We start from the raw sequence: 21,807 nt of genomic DNA on the forward strand, positions 1-21,807 counted from the left end.
ACGACGTCTCTTTCAGGGAAGACCTTGCATTTTCCAACATGACAATGCCAAACCACATACTGCATCAATTACAGCATCATGGCTGCGTAGAAGAAGGGTCCGGGTACTGAACTGGCCAGCCTGCAGTCCAGATCTTTCACCCATAGAAAACATTTGGCACATCATGAAACAGAAGATACGACAAAAAAGACCTAAGACAGTTGAGCAACTAGAATCCTACATTAGACAAGAATGGGTTAACATTCCTCTCCCTAAACTTGAGCAACTTGTCTCCTCAGTCCCCAGACGTTTACAGACTGTTGTAAAGAGAAAAGGGGATGTCTCACAGTGGGAAACATGGCCTTGTCCCAACTTTTTTGAGATGTGTTGTTGTCATGAAATTTAAAATCACCTATTTTTTCTCTTTAAATGATACATTTTCTCAGTTTAAACATTTGATATGTCATCTATGTTCTATTCTGAATAAAATATGGAATTTTGAAACTTCCACATCATTGCATTCCGTTTTTATTTACAATTTGTACTTTGTCCCAACTTTTTTGGAATTGGGGTTGTATGTGTGTGTGTGTTATTATAAAAATTATGTAATAAATAATATAATTTTCACGATAAATATATATATAAAATATACAGTACAAAGCTATTTACACTCCTTAGATTTTTCTTCCTGAGGTTCGATTTAAAATATTAAAAGACAGACATTTCTAATGAATTTTATTTTCAGCAGTTTTTTATTTAGTTCCAGGTTTTTGAATGATATTACATTCTAAACTTAAAACAGATTTTATTTCATAGATATGTTACGTTCATTATGTCTTCTTATTAAATCAAATCATTAATTTTCTTTTGTTTCAGACATGTAAAAGTTTTTTCCTTTACCTGACATGTTTTTGGACATAAAAATTCACCACACAGACGACGGAGACATCAAAATAACAATCTACAGAAAACCGACACACACTGATCAATATCTGCTCTGGACGTCCGAACACCCCATCGCACACAAACTGTCAGCTGTCAGAACTCTCTACGAACGTGCATCAATCATAACCGATCCTACAGAACATGCAACAGAAGAACAACACATACGGCAAGCTCTGATCACGTGTCAATATCCACCATGGGCCATACACAAAGGCGCACAACAAGTGAAAACAAAAGAAAAGACACAGACGAAAAAAGGAAGAAAACAGACAACCCAAAAACAGGAAAGTAAAGCAGTAGTGACTCTACCGTATGCCAGAGGAGTTACAGAACGAATCCAAAGAGCCATGAAAAAACACAACATACAAACACCCGTGAAACCACACGCCAAACTACGACAGCTACTAGTTCACCCTAAGGACAAAATCGACCAACACAATAAATGCAACGTCATATATGAAATACCACGCCAGTCATGCAATAAAACCTACACTGGGGAGACAGGAAGAAGCTTTAGTACACGAAAAAAGGAATGTGAAAAAGAAACAGAACGGAGACAAACAAGAGCAATAAAAGATAAAGCCACGCAAGAGAACCTCAAATCAGCAATAACGGACCACTGCAGAAGGGAAAATCATATAATGGACTGGGACAATGCTCAGATCATACAGCAAGAGAACAACAGATACCACCGTTGGATCAAGGAGTCAATAGAAATCAGAAAGCGTAGCCCAAGAACAATAAACAGGGATGAGGGGGCGTACATGCTCTCCCACACCTGGAGCGCCGTCCTGAGGGGGCAACACGGACAGCGGGAGGCGGGACCTACCTGTCAATATTGACAGGGAGGCCACACCTCCGTAACATCAGCTGATTATAAAGGCACGTCACACACCAACATCCGGGTGACCCTCTGATGAAGACGGAAGTTACACCGTCGAAACATGTCAGGTAAAGGAAAAAACTTTTACATGTCTGAAACAAAAGAAAATTAATGATTAGATTTTATTTCACTTCCTTATGTTAGGTTCTGATACGGTACCATGCATCTTTATCCAAACGTTTTTCTTTGATGTCCAACGTTTCCTTCAGCTTCACTCAGAGTTTTATTCTCAAGCCTCAGACTCACCGATTTTCTCGTCTTCCTGCACCATCTTGCGTTCTTCCTGAAACGCTCGGAGCCAGCGGATTTTCTCCTCCAGCTTCTTGGCGAGGAAAATGTGGATTTCGTCCGAGTCTTTGTTGCTCAGTTTGAAGGCGTTTTTCACACTGACGTTAAAATCGTCGTCTCGGCCGTCGATAGCGTCCATGACCTCATAGCGGTCCATATCGATTCGTCCTTTATAGTAAAGGATATCACGTCGGATCAGGTCCTGTTTTTGGATAAAAGAGGGAATTTAATGTGTAAAAGTAGTGGAAAGTTAATACATTTTAATACACACTGAAAATCAGAAGCTCACATTGAGAGAATTCTGGATATTCTTTCTCACTATCTTTCCTCCTCATCATTGTTCAGTTCTCATTTATTCTTTCGTTTTCTTTATTCCTTTGTGAATCATTTTCGTTCTTCCTCCCAGTCTTTCCCTCAGTTTGTTTTTCCCCCTTTTGCTTTCTTTTTTTGGTTTCTGTACTTTTTCCTCTCTTTATTACAACCCCGATTCCAAAAAAGTTGGGACAAAGTACAAATTGTAAATAAAAACAGAATGCAATGATGTGGAAGTTTCAAAATTCTATATTTTATTCAGAATAGAACATAGATGACATATCAAATGTTTAAACTGAGAAAATGTATCATTTAAAGAGAAAAATTAGGTGATTTTAAATTTCATGACAACAACACATCTCAAAAAAGTTGGGACAAGGCCATGTTTCCCACTGTGAGACATCCCCTTTTCTCTTTACAACAGTCTGTAAACGTCTGGGGACTGAGGAGACAAGTTGCTCAAGTTTAGGGATAGGAATGTTAACCCATTCTTGGCTAATGTAGGATTCTAGTTGCTCATCTGTCTTAGGTCTTTTTTGTCGTATCTTCTGTTTTATGATGCGCCAAATGTTTTCTATGAGTGAAAGATCTGGACTGCAGGCTGGCCAGTTCAGTACCCGGACCCTTCTTCTACGCAGCCATGATGCTGTAATTGATGCAGTATGTGGTTTGGCATTGTCATGTTGGAAAATGCAAGGTCTTCCCTGAAAGAGACGTCGTCTGGATGGGAGCATATGTTGCTCTAGAACCTGGATATACCTTTCAGCATTGATGGTGTCTTTCCAGATGTGTAAGCTGCCCATGCCACACGCACTAATGCAACCCCATACCATCAGAGATGCAGGCTTCTGAACTGAGCGCCGATAACAACTCGGGTTGTCCTTCTCCTCTTTAGTCCGAATGACACGGCGTCCCTGATTTCCATAAAGAACTTCAAATTTTGATTCGTCTGACCACAGAACAGTTTTCCACTTTGCCACAGTCCATTTTAAATGAGCCTTGGCCCAGAGAAGACGTCTGCGCTTCTGGATCATGTTTAGATATGGCTTCTTCTTTGAACTATAGAGTTTTAGCTGGCAACGGCGGATGGCACGGTGAATTGTGTTCACAGATAATGTTCTCTGGAAATATTCCTGAGCCCATTTTGTGATTTCCAATACAGAAGCATGCCTGTATGTGATGCAGTGCCGTCTAAGGGCCCGAAGATCACGGGCACCCAGTATGGTTTTCCGGCCTTGACCCTTACGCACAGAGATTCTTCCAGATTCTCTGAATCTTTTGATGATATTATGCACTGTAGATGATGATATGTTCAAACTCTGCAATTTTACACTGTCGAATTCCTTTCTGATATTGCTCCACTATTTGTCGGCGCAGAATTAGGGGGATTGGTGATCCTCTTCCCATCTTTACTTCTGAGAGCCGCTGCCACTCCAAGATGCTCTTTTTATACCCAGTCATGTTAATGACCTATTGCCAATTGACCTAATGAGTTGCAATTTGGTCCTCCAGCTGTTCCTTTTTTGTACCTTTAACTTTTCCAGCCTCTTATTGCCCCTGTCCCAACTTTTTTGAGATGTGTTGCTGTCATGAAATTTCAAATGAGCCAATATTTGGCATGAAATTTCAAAATGTCTCACTTTCGACATTTGATATGTTGTCTATGTTCTATTGTGAATACAATATCAGTTTTTGAGATTTGTAAATTATTGCATTCCGTTTTTATTTACAACTTGTACTTTGTCCCAACTTTTTTGGAATCGGGGTTGTACTTTCTCTTTGTCGAGGTCTTTCGATAGTTTTTAGAATTTCCCCCTTTCCTTTTTGGTTTCTTTCTTTCTTTCTTTCTTTCTTTCTTTCTTTCTTTCTTTCTTTCTTCATTTCTGTTTTAAATCCTTTCTTTCAGCCATTTGCTTTGCTATAATATTGCTACCTTTTTTCTGGTTCTTCTTCTTAAATGTCCTGCATTTAATGTTTCTCTCGCTTTCTTTTTTTTCTCACCTTCTTGCAGATGACCATCTGATGGTCAAACAGGAAGAAGACACGTGTTTGGCTCCTCCCATAAGGCTGATAGATCCAGGACAGCTCTCCGGTGTACACCAGCTCAGAGCTCCTATCCAGGACATCTTCACCCTGAACCCACCCACCCACACACACACACACACACACACACACACACAAGTACATTCCAAAATTACCATCAATTCACAAATATACATATTGCCGTATGTATTTATCGTCATGTCTCTACAGAAACAGAAGATGACCCATCGCACCTCCCAGTCCAGTACGGAGGCCTGCCACTGAGCGATTTTGTCGATGTTCTCCAGTCTTCGTTTCCTTTCGTTAATCTGCTGAGTTACATTTCTCATAACAGCCAACGCTGCAGCAACGTACCGGTAATCACTGCGAGAGGCAGAGACAGCGAGGAAGGTGGGTAAGGGGGTGGAGGAGGCGGACAGACAGGACGAGAGGGTGGAGCAGAAAAACAGCAGATATCAACATTATTTCTGATGATTTTATGTTTTAGAAAGACACAGTGTGTGGGTGTGCATGTGTTCACACTGTAACCACTCATTTGAACGTCTTCCCAGGAGCCTTTTAACACTTTTGAGACAAGTGGCTTTTGACAGTGGCTGCTGTTCAACTAAATATCCAGGGGACTGGGTTTTTTTTTCCTAATAGTTTTCTATTTTCACTGAGTTCTGGCAGCTCTGTAGCAATTTTGAGTCTCGCATAACTTTGTGTTCCTGTGTTTGTGGTGTAAAAAAAGAGCAGTGAGTATCTGCCTTATGTTCTGCTCACTAGATGCTACGTTAGTGTCAAATATGGGACGTGGGATCTCAGTGAGAAGAAAGGCAAAGCAGAAAAATAACCAGGACCTCAGAGTATAAGGAAGGGCCGGCTGAGAACAATCATGTACAAGACACAATCTAACCACATTTACAGGTGAAGTATACAAGAGTACCACCCCAGTGACAAGGAAAGGTCCAGATTAGTACTCTTTTTTTTTTTTTTTTTTTTTTTTGTTAGAGTGTACCAAGCCCAATAGTGCCACAGATGATGGGATGGTTGTGCAACTCTAAGAAGCTTCTGATGATAAAACAGAGACCTTTGCTGTTTAGTGGCATTTTGCTGACACAAATTTAGACAGTCCATCTTCCCAAGGACCCAGGAAACATTTGAATCCTGGACAGAACTAGTGGTTTGTTCGATGGCTGGTCAGATGAGACCACTGCAAAGGGGGACACTCCGAGTGACAGGTGAAGTGGACAGCAGGGATGCCACAAGACCAAACTGTACTGAACTGGTGAAGGTAGGAAGGAAGGATCTAAAATCACGACACCGCCAAGACCCATTTCCTGAGCTGGCAAGAAAACGCCAACAAGGTCCCACCTGCCCTCAAATCAGAGCCAGACTGCACCGTGGAACCCCATGGGATCTTTTCTCACAGACCTTGCACTGCAGAGCACCGTTAGCATACCTAGTCAACCATCTGTACAGTGAAGGCAGGATTGCTGGCATGTACAGGACAAGAGCATAGATCTGGACAACAGCGAGTCTTTGAGCAAATAAAAACACCTCCATGCCATCAGTAGAGATATTTACCTTAACTGTAAGTCCTGGTAAAACAGCTAGCCAAAATTCAGGAACTATGAATCACATGGAAGACATTCCATCTTTTCTGGGAGCATGTTTAACCCGAATGAGTCTCATCTTCATCTGAGGATGATGAAGATTAACTTACTCTCACTGGTAACTGGCGAGTGGCCTAGTGGTTAGCGTGTCCGCCTCTTGATTGGGAGATCGCAAGTTCTACTCACGGTCGGGTCATACCAAAGACCATTATAAAAATGGTGCCTACTGCCATCTGGAAAGGCACGCTGCAATACAGATGCGAGTGGGGAGTCAAACTCTTGCGGTTACCAGAGGACCCGCCCCCCACTGTAACCCTAGCTATGTAATATAGGCGAGAGGCCAAGGGCTACGGAAACAGAGATTGGCACCGCCAAACACGCCATGAGTGGTGAGGGAAGGACTTTGACACTGGTAACAGGCCTAGATGTAAGGGATAGGAAGCCAGCAGATGGAAACAAATGATCAGTAGATCATAGAAAAGAGGGCAAGCTGCCAACTGGAGCTTGTCCAATAACCTTTGCCTTGAGTGAGCGATCACTCTGCAAGGTGCATTCAGGACACAGGACAGAGAAATGAACCATCAGGGGAAGCCGCCACTGCTGATGTTAGCACCTGATGGAGCAAAGGGAGGCACCAGCACAAGAGAGTTAAGGCCTCTGCATGCTCTTGCGACAAGGCTTTCGCAGATAGCTTTTCGCAGACAGTTGTAATTTATCGTTGAGCGGGGAGTAATAGGCGTGCACGATGTTATTCACCGGCACAACGCAAGGGGGCGCGAAGTCGCTAGGAGTAGTTGGTGGGTGTGGTTAGTGGAGTGTTTATCCTCCGGTTACTTATAATGACTAGAACTTTTTTTTTTTTTATAATGACTAGAACTGGAGTCGTATAGATGTACGTACTTCCTCAATCAACCGCTCTTCATGCTGCTCCATCTTCGCTTGTGTTTTTAAAAATGCCGGTCGTGAAAACAAAACAAACAAACCGGGAAAGTAGGGAAGCGGAAGTGCGTGTACAGCGGATGTAGAGTGGACCAATCAGAGCCCTCTTGTCTGCGACGCAGTCTGCGAGGCTTCTGCAGTGGTCAAAATTTTTGGGAGGTGGGCGCAGAGCGTCTGCGAAGGTGGGGGGGCTACGCAGACACTATCTGCGACGCCGTCTGCGAGGACTGGGTTGTCAGCATAAATTGGCCTTTACTCGTAGAAGTGAAACGTGCATGGCCAACACACACACACGTTCAGGTATTGTTGTACTTGTGAGGACCGGGTTTTGTAACAGGAATTTGAGGACCGACAGCTTATATTTCATTTCACCTGCAAAGGTTCTGTATTTGAGGTGCTCAAAGAAGTGAAGTACAGATGGGCTGGATGCAACTCTGCAAGACTTCCATCAGCGGAGGAGGTAATGTGTTCATGGATGTACCCCAAGAACAGGAAGTCCTACTTTTGCCAATGACTGAGAGGTGGAAAACCACAACATAGGACTAGTCTTACACCAGGCAAGTAGCAGCTCTCAGTCCTAAAACGTCTGCAGTGTTTGCACTGCCCGAAAAAGTATACACATTGGTGCAATGGGGGGAGGGGTTTGTGGATTGCTGGGGATGACTGGTCTGTGGGTGGGAGGCAGGGGGCAATCATTTAAAGCTTCTGAGATATTGCCATAAAGGAAGTCTGTGAAATATGTCACTTGATTTGTGTGTCAGTTTTGCGTGTAAGCGTGTGTGTGTGGTCACAGTGTGTTACCTGTGCTCTTGTACAGTGTATTTCAGCAGTTCTGCTAGCTGTAGTGGATATTTGCAAATCTTCTGGACCGGAGTTAACAAAAAGCCATCGATGGCAATGTCTATCATCTGCTGGACCAATCGGCATGCTTCGAAGAAGTTCTGGTATCGACCATCTCTCATGAGACGTGTGAGCTCCATACATGCATCTACGTGGTTGTTGCAGTACTCAGAATAGATCCAGAAACCATCTTGCTGTTGAGAGACAGACACAAACAAATGCACAAAGTGTTTTTACAACTCTCTGGGAAAATCGGGAAACAATTTTCTGGGACGCGTGCACCTGGAAAATACCATGGCTAATGTTGTGAAAACATTTTGCTCCATTTCATTCTGGATCAGTGAGTAGCCACGCCCTTCAAAGGTTAGTTGGTTTATCGGCTTACCTTCAAATGAATCCTAAATTAAAGGCGGCAGTTTTTTTGGTACGAAACATGACGAAACTGTTTTTGCGAGGAAGTTAGTGACCAGTTATGTCATGCTAACAGGTAACTTCTTAACAGCTACACGGTAAACTAACAACCCCTGACCAGCACCTGCAGACGTTTTTGATCATTTGAGTCCTGACTTTTCTCAACGCTACACGTTTATAGCTGATTCCCGCTCAATCATGCTGCTCATTTTCCTAATCATTGCATCTGAATTATTGTTTTTTTTAATAATGCATGCTGTTGCATAGTATTTTAGTGAAATTGATAAATTAGTGTCTTCAATTTTTTTTTTTAAAATGTGGTTTGAAATTACAGTGAATTATACCTTCAGAGGAAAAAACAGAAATTCAGGGAACTAGTTTTAATTACATTTACATTGCTATCAATATTAATTATTCCATAAAATAACGCAGTGTGTGTGTGTGTGTGTGTGTGTGTGTACAAACATGCTCGAGGAAGCAGGGTCCGATCTCACTCAGGTGTGGTTCTTCAGTATTGAACTGTTTCTCCAGATCTCTGACAAACCCGAGCTGGAACCTGTAAATGTCCTCGATGTTCCCGAATATCACCTTCAGCTGGTCGTCGTTAAACATGTCTCTCCTCTTTTTGCACTGCTTCAGATAACCCTGAACACACACACACACAGTTTTGTTCTGAAGAAACCCAAACAAGATTTTTATATGTAGTACTGCTTTATTTTTGTGCGAAATGCGTATTTGTAGTGATGGAGTACAGCCAATATAATGGTGTGTGTGTGTGTGTGTGTGTGTGTGTGTGTGTGTGTGTGTGTGTGTGTGTTATCGCTGAGTGAATATTCGCCTCGTTGTAGCTCTTCTGGTTGCATAACCTCTAAGAGTCATTAGAGACTGTGGAGGCTGCCATGTGTGTGCGTGTGTGTGGTTCCATTTTTGCAAGTCTTTTTTCTCTGAATTCCCATGGGTGAAGCCACAGAGCTGAGGCAACACTAATGATCGTGTGTGTGTGTGTGTGTGTTGTTTTCATGTTTAGCTTGCGACTAAAGAGATTTCAGGGGGAAAAAATATCCAAAACGTCCTCTTTACCCAAAATGCTTCTTCAGATTTTGCTTCACTGAATCTACGAAGCTAATGTAGCTAACACAGAATGGAAGCTAATAGACACTGGTTTATCGTGATTTACCGTCCTGCGTGGCGAAACCATCACAAAACAAACGTCTTAGCATCAAAGTTTCTTTAAATAAAATATTATAAACAATGTGTGTGTGTGTGCGCGCAGGTGTGTGCGTTTTACCTCACAGATGTCCTTTAGGTGTTTGATGTAGTGCCTCTCGGTGCTCATGATCTCGTTGATGACATTCGCCCTCATCTGGTCTCGGTTCTGCGCTGTTTGGCTCAAACACACACAGTCGCTGCTCGGGTTCGGACTCGCCTCAGCGTGGCCATTCTGAACCTCACTACCACCCTCTGCTGGATCCACCAACACCGTCTCCTCCTGATTCGCCCACAGCTTTAACATACACACACACACCGCCATTAGCGCATCCAAAAAATAAAGATACACAGGTATAGACACACACACACACACACACACACATTCAGGTATTGTGCTTATGGGGACCGAGTATTGTAACAGTAACATGAGGACCCAGAGAGTCCACTTAACTTTATATCCACTGTGTTTGACAGAAAAGAGTTATACAGTGTGTCGAGCCACATGTCAAACAAGGCGAACATAGTCACAGAAAAACTAAAACAAATCAGTAAATTGTAAACATTCATTGTTACTATTGCAATTCTATTCTTCATTCTTATTTTGTTCATATTACTATTATAATAATATGTGCATTATTTTAAAGATTGTTGAGACAAACTGACATGCAGTCACAAAACAAATCTTAGATTCGTTAGACTATTACTGTTTGTGTAATTGCCCATGTATATCTGTTAAACTGTTGTCGTGATATTTACTTTTATCTTTTTTTCTTTTTTCTTTTATTAAGGTTTGCCACAATAAATACATAAATAACAAAAGTGGCAGGAGAAGAATACAGGGCAAAGCCCCAATCAACCCCTTAACAAAATACAAAACATTACACAACATATTTAGATGATTAAAAACAAGAAAAACAATAAATATAAAAAATAATTATCAATTGACTAAGTAACAAAAATATCCAAGTTAAATAAATATAGATCATGGTGCCCGGTATGAGTACAATCTTGAATTATAATGACTACGAAGTAGTTTTTTGAACTCAGGAACTGACGTAGACTGCTTTATATTTTAAATTTAAATATAATTTAAAGTCAGTTTTACGAACAGAAACTACTTTAAATACCACAAACTAGAAGATTAACAATAAATTTACTCTGTATTAAATTTAATATAGGTGTGTTAACAGGTCCCCACAAGAACAGAGGGGTGTGTGTGTGTGTGTGTGTGTGTGTGTGTGTGTGTGTGTGTGTGTGTGTGTGTGTGTGTGTTAGGCAAAAGAAGAAAATAAAGGACAGTAATAAGAACGAATCCCAGCAGAGTGTTTCTCTTTGACTCTTTCCACCCAAAAACACCAATAAATAAAATGTGCGCACACACACACACACACACACACACACACACACACACACTTAAATGCCAATAGTGTAATACTGTATTCTGCACAAATCAGCACCATTTCTTTCTGCCGCCTCTATAAGATGGAAAAATAGCCACATAAATCTTGTGTGTGTGTGTGTGTGTGTGTGTGTGTGTGTGTGTAGGTGGGGGTGAAAACAAAATCAGCTATGATATAGTTAAAAAAAACAGGGAAACTGGAAGAGCTGACCAACAAAACACACACACACACACACACACACACACACACACACACACACACACTGTCTCTCTCTCTCTCTCTCTCTCTCTCTGCAAGAACTTTGCTAATCTGATCACACGCTCGTATTGTAATATCACATCTGTGGGCGGCGGGGTGTGTTAGAATTAGAGTAGCAAACACACTGTGTGTGTGTGTGTGTGTGTGTGTGTGTGTGTGTGTGTGTGTGTGTGTATTATAGATCTGTCTAAAAGCTCTGTGAAACCTTCTGCATGCTGATGATGCAAAAGTGCAGCATGAGAAAATGCATTCCCTCCTCATCCTTTCCCATCATCTCTCTCTCACTCTCTCTCTCCTTCTTTCCCCACACTTTCTCTCTCATTCACCTCTTCCTTCCCATCATCCCTGTGTTGTTTCTTTGTCTTTCCTCCCTCACACCTCTCCTTTCCACCATCCTTCAGAATCTGTCTCACTTCTTTCCTTCACACCTTTCTTTCCCTACATCTTCCCTCTCCCTCATCCCTTAATCCCACTCCTCCCTCTCTCTCTCTTTCTCTCTCTCTCTCTCTCTCTCTCTCTTTCCACCCCCTTTGGCTCTTCTTCCTTCCTCTTTTTGTTTTTTTTTTACTCTCACTATTTCATTCCTCCATCTCCAGGAGCGAGAAATCCCCGCTTTTTTTTCACTCTTCATCACCTAATGCATACTGACAGCTCATTCAGAGCAGGATGACTCACCTCATGAGATGAGACACACGCACACATGCACGCACACACACGCTGCTGACGTCACATCGCTCACACACAGACAAGAACGAGAAACATCGTTAAAACATTTCACACGGCAACAGTGACACTAATCTTTATCATCTTTCAACTGAGCAAAAATAATCTAAAATTTACAGGATTTTTGGGAGCTAGAAATAATACAATCCAGAAAGTTCTTGATCTGTCATATGTCAAACAATATGAAAGTCTCGAGTGACCCTGATCGAGAAAAAACTCAAAATCAAAAATAAATTTTAGAAATAACAGAAACAATCAGGGGCGGCACGGTGGTGTAGTGGTTAGCGCTGTCGCCTCACAGCAAGAAGGTCCTGGGTTCGAGCCCCGTGGCCGGCGAGGGCCTTTCTGTGTGGAGTTTGCATGTTCTCCCCGTGACCGCGTGGGTTTCCTCCGGGTGCTCCGGTTTCCCCCACAGTCCAAAGACATGCAGGTTAGGTTAACTGGTGACTCTAAATTGACCGTAGGTGTGAATGTGAGTGTGAATGGTTGTCTGTGTCTATGTGTCAGCCCTGTGATGACCTGGCGACTTGTCCAGGGTGTACCCCGCCTTTCGCCCGTAGTCAGCTGGGATAGGCTCCAGCTTGCCTGCGACCCTGTAGAAGGATGGAGCGGCTGGAGATAATGAGATGAGATGAGAAACAATCAGTGTGCAGTTCAGTAATAAGAGAGACAGAACAAATCCGGTATCAGCTGCAGCTTTACAATGAACACAATCTCAAGTCCAGATTTCTAGAATTAATTCCAGAGTAAAAAAAAATGCTATTTAATCTTTAAAGTTCACAGAATGCTTGAAGTTAACAGTAATCCAATGTCGAGGGCTGTAGAACTGACCGACCGTTAACAAACATTAACATTAAAGAGTGAAAACAATTTTTAAAAAATATTGAGAAACGACAACAATCTGGAGTTCTGGAAGTGACACAAGGGAGAACAAATCCGCTGTGGTGTTCTAGAATTAGCAGTTCCAGAATAAATATCGTCGACAAAGGTCTAGTGTTCTAGAATTAAGAGAAACAAAAATATTCAGTTCTGGAAGTGACAGAGCCAGGACAAATCGATTGTGGATTTCTAGATTAGTGGCTGAGGTGCTGCAATGAGTACAACCCCGATTCCAAAAAAGTTGGGACAAAGTACAAATTGTAAATAAAAACGGAATGCAATGATGTGGAAGTTTCAAAATTCCATATTTTATTCAGAATAGAACATAGATGACATATCAAATGTTTAAACTGAGAAAATGTATCATTTAAAGAGAAAAATTAGGTGATTTTAAATTTCATGACAACAACACATCTCAAAAAAGTTGGGACAAGGCCATGTTTCCCACTGTGAGACATCCCCTTTTCTCTTTACAACAGTCTGTAAACGTCTGGGGACTGAGGAGACAAGTTGCTCAAGTTTAGGGAGAGGAATGTTAACCCATTCTTGTCTAATGTAGGATTCTAGTTGCTCAACTGTCTTAGGTCTTTTTTGTCGTATCTTCCGTTTTATGATGCGCCAAATGTTTTCTATGGGTGAAAGATCTGGACTGCAGGCTGGCCAGTTCAGTACCCGGACCCTTCTTCTACGCAGCCATGATGCTGTAATTGATGCAGTATGTGGTTTGGCATTGTCATGTTGGAAAATGCAAGGTCTTCCCTGAAAGAGACGTCGTCTGGATGGGAGCATATGTTGCTCTAGAACCTGGATATACCTTTCAGCATTGATGGTGTCTTTCCAGATGTGTAAGCTGCCCATGCCACACGCACTAATGCAACCCCATACCATCAGAGATGCAGGCTTCTGAACTGAGCGCTGATAACAACTTGGGTCGTCCTTCTCCTCTTTAGTCTGAATGACACGGCGTCCCTGATTTCCATAAAGAACTTCAAATTTTGATTCGTCTGACCACAGAACAGTTTTCCACTTTGCCACAGTCCATTTTAAATGAGCCTTGGCCCAGAGAAGACGTCTGCGCTTCTGGATCATGTTTAGATACGGCTTCTTCTTTGAACTAGAGTTTTAGTTGGCAACGGCGGATGGCACGGTGAATTGTGTTCACAGATAATGTTCTCTGGAAATATTCCTGAGCCCATTTTGTGATTTCCAATACAGAAGCATGCCTGTATGTGATGCAGTGCCGTCTAAGGGCCCGAAGATCACGGGCACCCAGTATGGTTTTCCGGCCTTGACCCTTACGCACAGAGATTCTTCCAGATTCTCTGAATCTTTTGATGATATTATGCACTGTAGATGATGATATGTTCAAACTCTTTGCAATTTTACACTGTCGAACTCCTTTCTGATATTGCTCCACTATTTGTCGGCGCAGAATTAGGGGGATTGGTGATCCTCTTCCCATCTTTACTTCTGAGAGCCGCTGCCACTCCAAGATGCTCTTTTTATACCCAGTCATGTTAATGACCTATTGCCAATTGACCTAATGAGTTGCAATTTGGTCCTCCAGCTGTTCCTTTTTTGTACCTTTAACTTTTCCAGCCTCTTATTGCCCCTGTCCCAACTTTTTTGAGATGTGTTGCTGTCATGAAATTTCAAATGAGCCAATATTTGGCATGAAATTTCAAAATGTCTCACTTTCGACATTTGATATGTTGTCTATGTTCCATTGTGAATACAATATCAGTTTTTGAGATTTGTAAATTATTGCATTCCATTTTTATTTACAATTTGTACTTTGTCCCAACTTTTTTGGAACCAGGGTTGTACATCCGAAACAAATCTGGTGTTCTAGAAGGAAGAGAAACAAAATTTAGGGTTCTGGAATTCACAGAGCCAGGACAAAATCGATTGTGGATTTCTAAAATTAGTAGCACAAAAAAAAAATCTGGGATTCGAGGATTAACACAAACAAAAGTATATCAGAGTTCTGGAAGTGACAGAGCCAGAGCAAGTCGACCGTGGAGCTGCAGAATTTGAGAAGCCAGGTTTCTAGTAGGAATAGAGAATAATCAACTGTGGAGCTCTAGCATTACGAGAGACAAAAATATGTAGTTCTGGATGTGACGGAGGCAGAACCAATCAGTTTCGGGGTTCTCAAGTCAGCAGCACGGAAACACAGGACACAGGAACATGAGTACTGTCGCATAAAATTGTGTTTCTGGAGATTTCAGAACATGGAAGAAATGTAAAGGTTAACCAGTGGCTTCACATCTCCCTCTTTTCTTTTTTGCTCTGCTTTTTCTGTCCCATGTTCTCTCTCTCTCTGTTTTCTGTCCCTCTCTTTGTTCTCTCTCTGTAATTTTCACCCCTACAGTAATTTTGTCTTGTTCTTCCCTTCATTAATCTAAAGCTCCATATAAACTGATAGTGTGTATTAAAAGTAAACGCAGCCTCGACCATATTTCACTGTGTGTGTGTGTGTGTGTGTGTGTGTGTGTGTGTTTTGTCCAACTCCATTAAGTGAGACAAAGATAGAAATTTGTGGGCAGAAAGTAAAACGGAATGGGGAAATGCACTTAGGCAGGGGTGTGTGTGTGTGTGTGTGTGTGTGTGTGTGTCCACAGCTGAGGCTGAGTTACATAAAAGCACCATTAGTCCAAAAAAATAAAAACCCTTCCTTCAAAACATTCTCTCTCTATATATCACACACACACACACACACACACACACACACACACACACACACACACACACAGCGCTGAAGTAAAAAAATTAACCGTTAGACTCGGACTAGCTGATGTGTGATACTGAATATTGATATTTGGGAAAATAACATGATGGAATCTAAAGCTCTCAGTAAGTTTAAATCTTTTATTTTCTAGAATTTCTTGAGAATAAACTCAGACCCCCAGTTCTAATATAAAAAAAAAAAGGCACTGAGCTAAAACAAACCAAATGTACAGTTACAGACCTGACAGTCTAAATTCTAGATTGAACACCTAAATGAATGTGGCATTGACTTTACAGATTTGTTGTAAATCTTAATTTTATTTTTTTTTAAATCCAGAACAGTTCTAGAACTAGTAGAGAAAAAAATAAACCCACTGAACTGGGGTTCTAGAATGAACACAGCCTTAAGATCTATCTAGAATTTACAAAAATTAACAAACCTGAACACAACGAAGTCGCAGAGCTAGAAGAGTTCTAGAATTAGCAGAAACCAGAGCAGAAACAAAGCTGGCGTTGCAGATTAACATGGCCTAAACAAATGAGGATGTCTAGAGTTCCCAGAAATGCAACAAGTCTAGAATTCTGTGAGGAACATAGCCAGAACAGTTCTAGAATTGGCAGAGGCGAAGATCAATTGTAAAAGCTGGGGCTCTAGAAGAAAGATAGCCGAAACAAAGTGGAGTTCTGGAGTATAGAGCTGCCTAAGAAATGTGGCAGGACGAGAGCCAGGACAGTTCTAGAATTAGCACAGCAGAAAGAAGACTGTGGATCTCGAATGAACACAGCCCAAACCGAGGTTCTCTGCATATTGTGACGCTGTATTCCCTCCATCTCGAGTGGTTCGTTTGAGCGAAAGAGAAAGTTGACTGGTGCTGAAACACAGCGTCCACGATGGACAGGTCTGGAGTTTATTCTTCATCACGATCTGAAAGATGTCTTTAAGGCTGACACTTGACTGATGAGGAATCCTGCTCTCTGATTGGTTTATCAATGACCCAGACAGAAAGGATGACACTTTGGAAAGGAGAACGGTTCAGATCGATGTTCTAACATCAATTAACCAGCTGATTCCCTGATAAATATTTAAATGAGGCTTTATTTAATATTAATCACAAACATCGTTCCACACGTCCTGGAAACAGAAACACAAACAGAGAAACAGATCGACATCGCACGAAGCCTGAGGTGATCGTTTGTTAAAAATACAACTTACTGATGTTCGACACACGAAACGATCGTTATTCGATCTGAGAGGAGCTTCCAGAAAGAGAGGGAGGAGTTTAAAGACAACTATAACGATTCTTATTTTCTATTATTTCTAATGTATCAACTTATTAAGTTATGAAGCTACATCTAAAGTTATTATTATTATGTTTTTATTGTTATTTATTTATTTGCATACAGTTATGGCATAATAAAAAAAACTGTATGTACAAAAATAAATAATGAATTGCAAATTTAAAATATATAATAATAATAATAACTTTAGACATAGCTTAATAACTTTATAAGTTAATACATTACTTTCATAAATTACTAACAGAAAAAGTCCTCAAAAATGTTCTAGTAGTTTCACAAAACAAAAAATCGAACCCCTGCTCGAGTATTCATCAAATCATTGCTGTGAGCGAAAGTGTGCGAACATTTCTCAAAGCTACATGACGGTTTGAATGTTAATCATAATTTTCCGAAGAATAAGTTGATATTTTTTAACTGGAAAGTTCATGAAAGTTCAGTTACTCCACTGTGTGCAGGATCTCTTTACACTGCACTTTTTTTATTTCCTTTATCTTGTATTTTATTGATATTCTTTTTATTGCTGCTGTTTTCTCTGAGTGTAAACAAACAAAGTTTCGTTGTATAACTACAATGACAATAAAGCCTTATCATTTTATTCTTCACTCAAGTTTTTGCAATTTTTTGTTTTTCATCATTTTACTCGACAGTTTGTTGTTAATTTTTGCTCGAAGATTTATTGTACTCTTTTTACGAGAAAATTTGTAGTTGTCTTTTTTACATGAAACATTTATAGCTTTCGTTTTTCTCGAAAGTGTGTCGCCTTTTTGCTGAATTGTTGAGTGTGTGTGTGTGTGTGTGTGTGTACTGTAGCTGTAAAGTTGTGATGTCCTGCGTTGTGGTTGTGAATGACCTCCGTTAGCGTGGCCATGCCGGTATGGAAGCGAAGCATTCGGCATCAATGGCATAAAAAAAAAGAAGCAGGATTTTTCTAAGCGCTAGCGTGTAGCGGAGGCGAGAAGCAGCAGCATGTGTCTCCAGAAAATAACGGACAAGTGAAATAACGCACCTTCAGCGGAGCGACGACAGGGTTGATGTATAAAAGTTGCTGCTTGGGTGGAGGCTGGGTGGAGTTCGGGTCCACCTTAAAAATACAACAACAACAACAACCGAGTACACAAGAGAGAGGAGACAATCAGACAAGTGTGTGTGTGGACGCAAAGGTTACACACCTGATTATTCTGAGAAACAAACGACACACTAGTTGTGTATGTGTGTGTGTGTGTGTGTGTGTGTGTGTGTGTGTGTGTGTGTGTGTGTGTGTGTGTGTGTGTGTTGAAGGTGTGTTCTCGAGCAGTCAGAGCTTCGGAACGACGTGTTTGTGTTTATGGAACATTTCCAGATTAAACAGAGGATCTTACACAGTGTAGCTCATTGAGTTTTCACGCAACACAAACAATCACACAACTGGACACGAACACAATCCAGACGACGGACATGAGAACGTTTCGTTTTCATCTTCTGGTGGATTTCAGTTCATGAATTCTGAAGTGAGACAAGTTTTATTTCTTTACTAAACTTTTATTTCAGGTAATTTTACTCTCAGTTTAACTTTTACTGAATAACCGTTAAAAAATATTGACTGCATGGATTTTGAAGCAGGTGTGTGTGTGTGTGTGTGTGTGTGTGTGTGTGTGTGTGTGTGTGTGTGCGCGCTTACATGTGTAATTATGATGTGCAAAAAAACAACGCAAATTGAAAAAGCTTCAAATTGCTTGTATTATACTTGCTAATTTTTGAAATCAAAAACACATTTAGACTCCGATTCGTGGGTTTTGGTTTTTTATGGGTCAATTTTCTTTCTTTTTTTTGTGGGTAAAAATTCTGCTGTTTTTGGTGTTTTTTTGAGTGACAGCAGCACAATGACTCAACATCGTGATCCCAAGAGAAAACTCTACATTCCTGAACACAACTCGGCTACAACTGCATTACAAACCAATTGAACAGAGAGAGAGAGAGAGAGTGTGTGTGCTTACCCGAACAAAGCTAGCAGGAAACCAGCCCTCCTCGTCATCGATCTGCCCCCACCACCAGTCCCTGTTGGACGAGTCCAGCACTTTGATGACATCACCGGCCTTAAAGGCCAACTCGCGGTCTGCCATGGTCACATGATCCCATACCGCCTCAGCGTTAACGATAGAACCTCCACTCACCAACTGCAGACAGGCAAAGATAGGATTTTAAATTCAGTATCATTACATCAAGATGTTCATAAATACCTTCATCAGCTACAATACACACACACACACACACACACACACACACACACACACACACACACACACACACACACACACACAGTGTCCCCTCTGGCACTGGTACAGAATCCGCAGGGGTGATCTGGGCAATCTTACAAAGAAAACATACTGTCTGTGTGTGTGTGTGTGTGTGTGTGTGTGTGTGTGTGTGTGTGTGTGTGTGTGTGAGAGAGAGAGAGAGAATGAGTAATACACACAGCCAATACAGCAGTGATGTATTTATATAAACTCTGATCTCATATCATCTCTGTTTGCTCCTGTTAGCTTTGCTTTACTGAGTTAGCACTTGGCACGTTGACGTTACTGGATACGACGAACGACGTGACGAATCGAATGGAGGTGTAACGCAGCGACAAACTGAACACGAGACTCTGCAGAGACGCAGCGTGATGCACTCCGCTTTAACCGCGGAAATACTGAACTGTGCACAGCATTATTACATCCTTTAGAATCTTTCTTTATAATATTTTTATCAAATTTTGTGTCCTTTGTCATTTGTGGTATATTTTTAGATCTTTATGAATGATGTGGTTTTCTCATTCTGTTTAATTTAATTTTAAAAAATCGGTTTCAGTAAAATCTTTCTGCAAACTGAAAAAAATACACTTCAGTTTGTGCCACTTCTGTAAATCAGTCTGTATTATTCCCCTTTTTCTAAAGTTCGATTGTTTGTACTGGATATACAGTGCACAAAAAGTAGTGAAAATACATACGTTTACATATATACATGGTACTGTGTAAAAGTCTTCGCCCCCCCCATATTTTTTTCATCCAATGTTTGTTATAGATTTCAATTTTATGACTTCTACATTCATTATTGAGTCAAAACATGACAAAAACATTTTAGAGTCCAAACTTTTATTTTTTTCCAGCACAAAATTAAATGTTACAGAAGAAAAAAAAAATAGGTTTGTTTATAACTGAGCAGAATATTCCATAAGAGAGCACTTTTCAGATGAAAAATGAAACCATAACGAAGGCTACTGGAGCAAAATTTTGGTGTAAAATGAAGAAGTGAGTGTGACAGTCAAAGTGTCCAGAAGAACTGTGGCTGGTTCTGTAAGATGCTCAGGAAAACCTACAGATCATTTCCACATAAAACTGACCTCACTGGACCTCAGATGGATATTTTTTTAAAGCAAAGGGTCGTCTCACACCGAATACTGACTTTGTTTCATTTATTATGGCTCACTGATTACTGTTTATAGTATTTTTTTAATGTTGAAACATTTCATTTCATTTCATTATTTTTAAGCCATTTTTGGTCGACATCATTTATTTACATGTGCATAAGATTTGGTACAGAACTGTAAATTTATTCAAAGTGAATATTTATCTCTAGTACCCTTACAGAAAAGAAGTTTATTCAAATGTGCTTCTAGTATACTTCTTTTAAACTAAAAATAAGAGAGTATGCTTTCAGTTTACTTTTTATTTACTTATCAGAGATATACTTAATAAAGTTATACATAAAGATACTTGGCTTATACTGAACAGTATATAGAAAAGTCCAAGTATATTAAGCTTAAACTTATACTTTTGATCAAGATGTACTTAACAAAAGTGTAATAAAGTATTAAAATATTTCTGCCATATGTTTAAGTGTACTCGCCCTGTAGTTGTGCTTCAGCATTGTTGACTCTGAGGTTTGTCTGTGGTTCCATATAAGTTTTTTTTTTTAATTTCTCCTAAGTGGGATAATTACAATTTTTTAAATTTATTTCTTTTTCTTTCGAGGTTGGATGTCGATTTCAGTCGTCACTGCCATGTTTTTATACTTTGGCATTTAATACAATGCCGCTTTAAATTTTGATTTTGAAAGAAAATGAATATGTTCTTAATCCTGAGCATCTGCTGTTATTTTGTGAATTCTTACCTTTATAACTTCATTGTAACTTCAGGTACAAAACACTTAAGTTGTCTCCTGGTAGTGTGCATGAGGTAAGGGTTAGGGCTCGAAAACTAATAGTATACCGAGAAGTGCAGTAAACTTCAAAACTAAAAAGTGGACTAGATGTATATAACCAGTCACTAACAGTATATTTCCCAATATGCTATAAAGTATACTTTTATAAACTAAAAAGTGGACTCGAAGTATAAAACAAGTAAACTCAGTATATTTCCAGTACACTATGAAGTACGCTTTTGTAAACTAAAGAGTGGACTACAAGTATAGAACTAGTAAACTATTAGTATATAAGTTTACTTGCGGTCTACTTGCAGTACAAAATAAAAAATACTAGTTGTGTACTCAGAGTTTACTTCTCTTAGACTTAAAGTATACTTTTTATAAACTAAAAGTGGGCCAGTTTAGTCCCAAGAAGTATTAGATTAGTTTACTTACAAGTATAGTGTAAGTGCATTGATATCAGTATACAAAAGTATACTTAAGGAAATATACTTTAACTTTACTGAAGTATACTTAATAAAATTAATGTGAAGTACACTTCTTTTCGATAAGGGTACTGAGCACAGATAGTGAACATCATGGAGTCTGTAAAAAACACACAAAAAATTTTTTAATCTCACAACAAACTCTTCACTCCTCTGTGCCACAGTCACCGTGTTTCCATTAACCTGCTGAACGCACGATCTGACACCGCGAACTGAAAAACGAGTAACAGGAACCCGTGAGTTTCAAACAAAAACTCTCAAAGTTGGTTTTTCAAACAATTCGATAAAGCAATATTCCGCAAAACTGAAATGGAAAAACATTTTTCACATTTAAGTCACATGACCTGACACAAAGAGCGAATGGAAACTCTTCCTTTCTGAAAAGAGAGAGAGAGAGAGAGAGAGAGCACTCTATAAGAGCTATC

The 21,807-nt window shown here is 40.2% G+C and overlaps 1 protein-coding gene across 2 annotated transcripts in view; it reads right to left on the bottom strand.

Annotated features, from left to right (window-relative positions):
- arhgef9a (Cdc42 guanine nucleotide exchange factor (GEF) 9a) overlaps positions 1-21,807 on the bottom strand; it is a 41,255-nt gene that overhangs the window by 5,024 nt on the left and 14,424 nt on the right. Inside the window, exons 2-9 of one of the 2 annotated variants that reach the window (XM_060912950.1) lie at positions 18,707-18,886; positions 17,740-17,814; positions 9,524-9,739; positions 8,701-8,880; positions 7,786-8,018; positions 4,684-4,813; positions 4,409-4,540; positions 2,054-2,297 (exon numbers count right to left, since the gene is read on the bottom strand). In XM_060912950.1, coding sequence (XP_060768933.1) covers positions 2,054-2,297; positions 4,409-4,540; positions 4,684-4,813; positions 7,786-8,018; positions 8,701-8,880; positions 9,524-9,739; positions 17,740-17,814; positions 18,707-18,886 — 1,390 coding nt within the window. The remainder of the gene's footprint in view (positions 1-2,053; positions 2,298-4,408; positions 4,541-4,683; positions 4,814-7,785; positions 8,019-8,700; positions 8,881-9,523; positions 9,740-17,739; positions 17,815-18,706; positions 18,887-21,807) is intronic. The other variant, XM_060912949.1, reaches the window with a different exon arrangement.

This window comes from Neoarius graeffei, chromosome 28 (genome assembly GCF_027579695.1).
Source record: "Neoarius graeffei isolate fNeoGra1 chromosome 28, fNeoGra1.pri, whole genome shotgun sequence".
Taxonomy (NCBI): domain Eukaryota; kingdom Metazoa; phylum Chordata; class Actinopteri; order Siluriformes; family Ariidae; genus Neoarius; species Neoarius graeffei.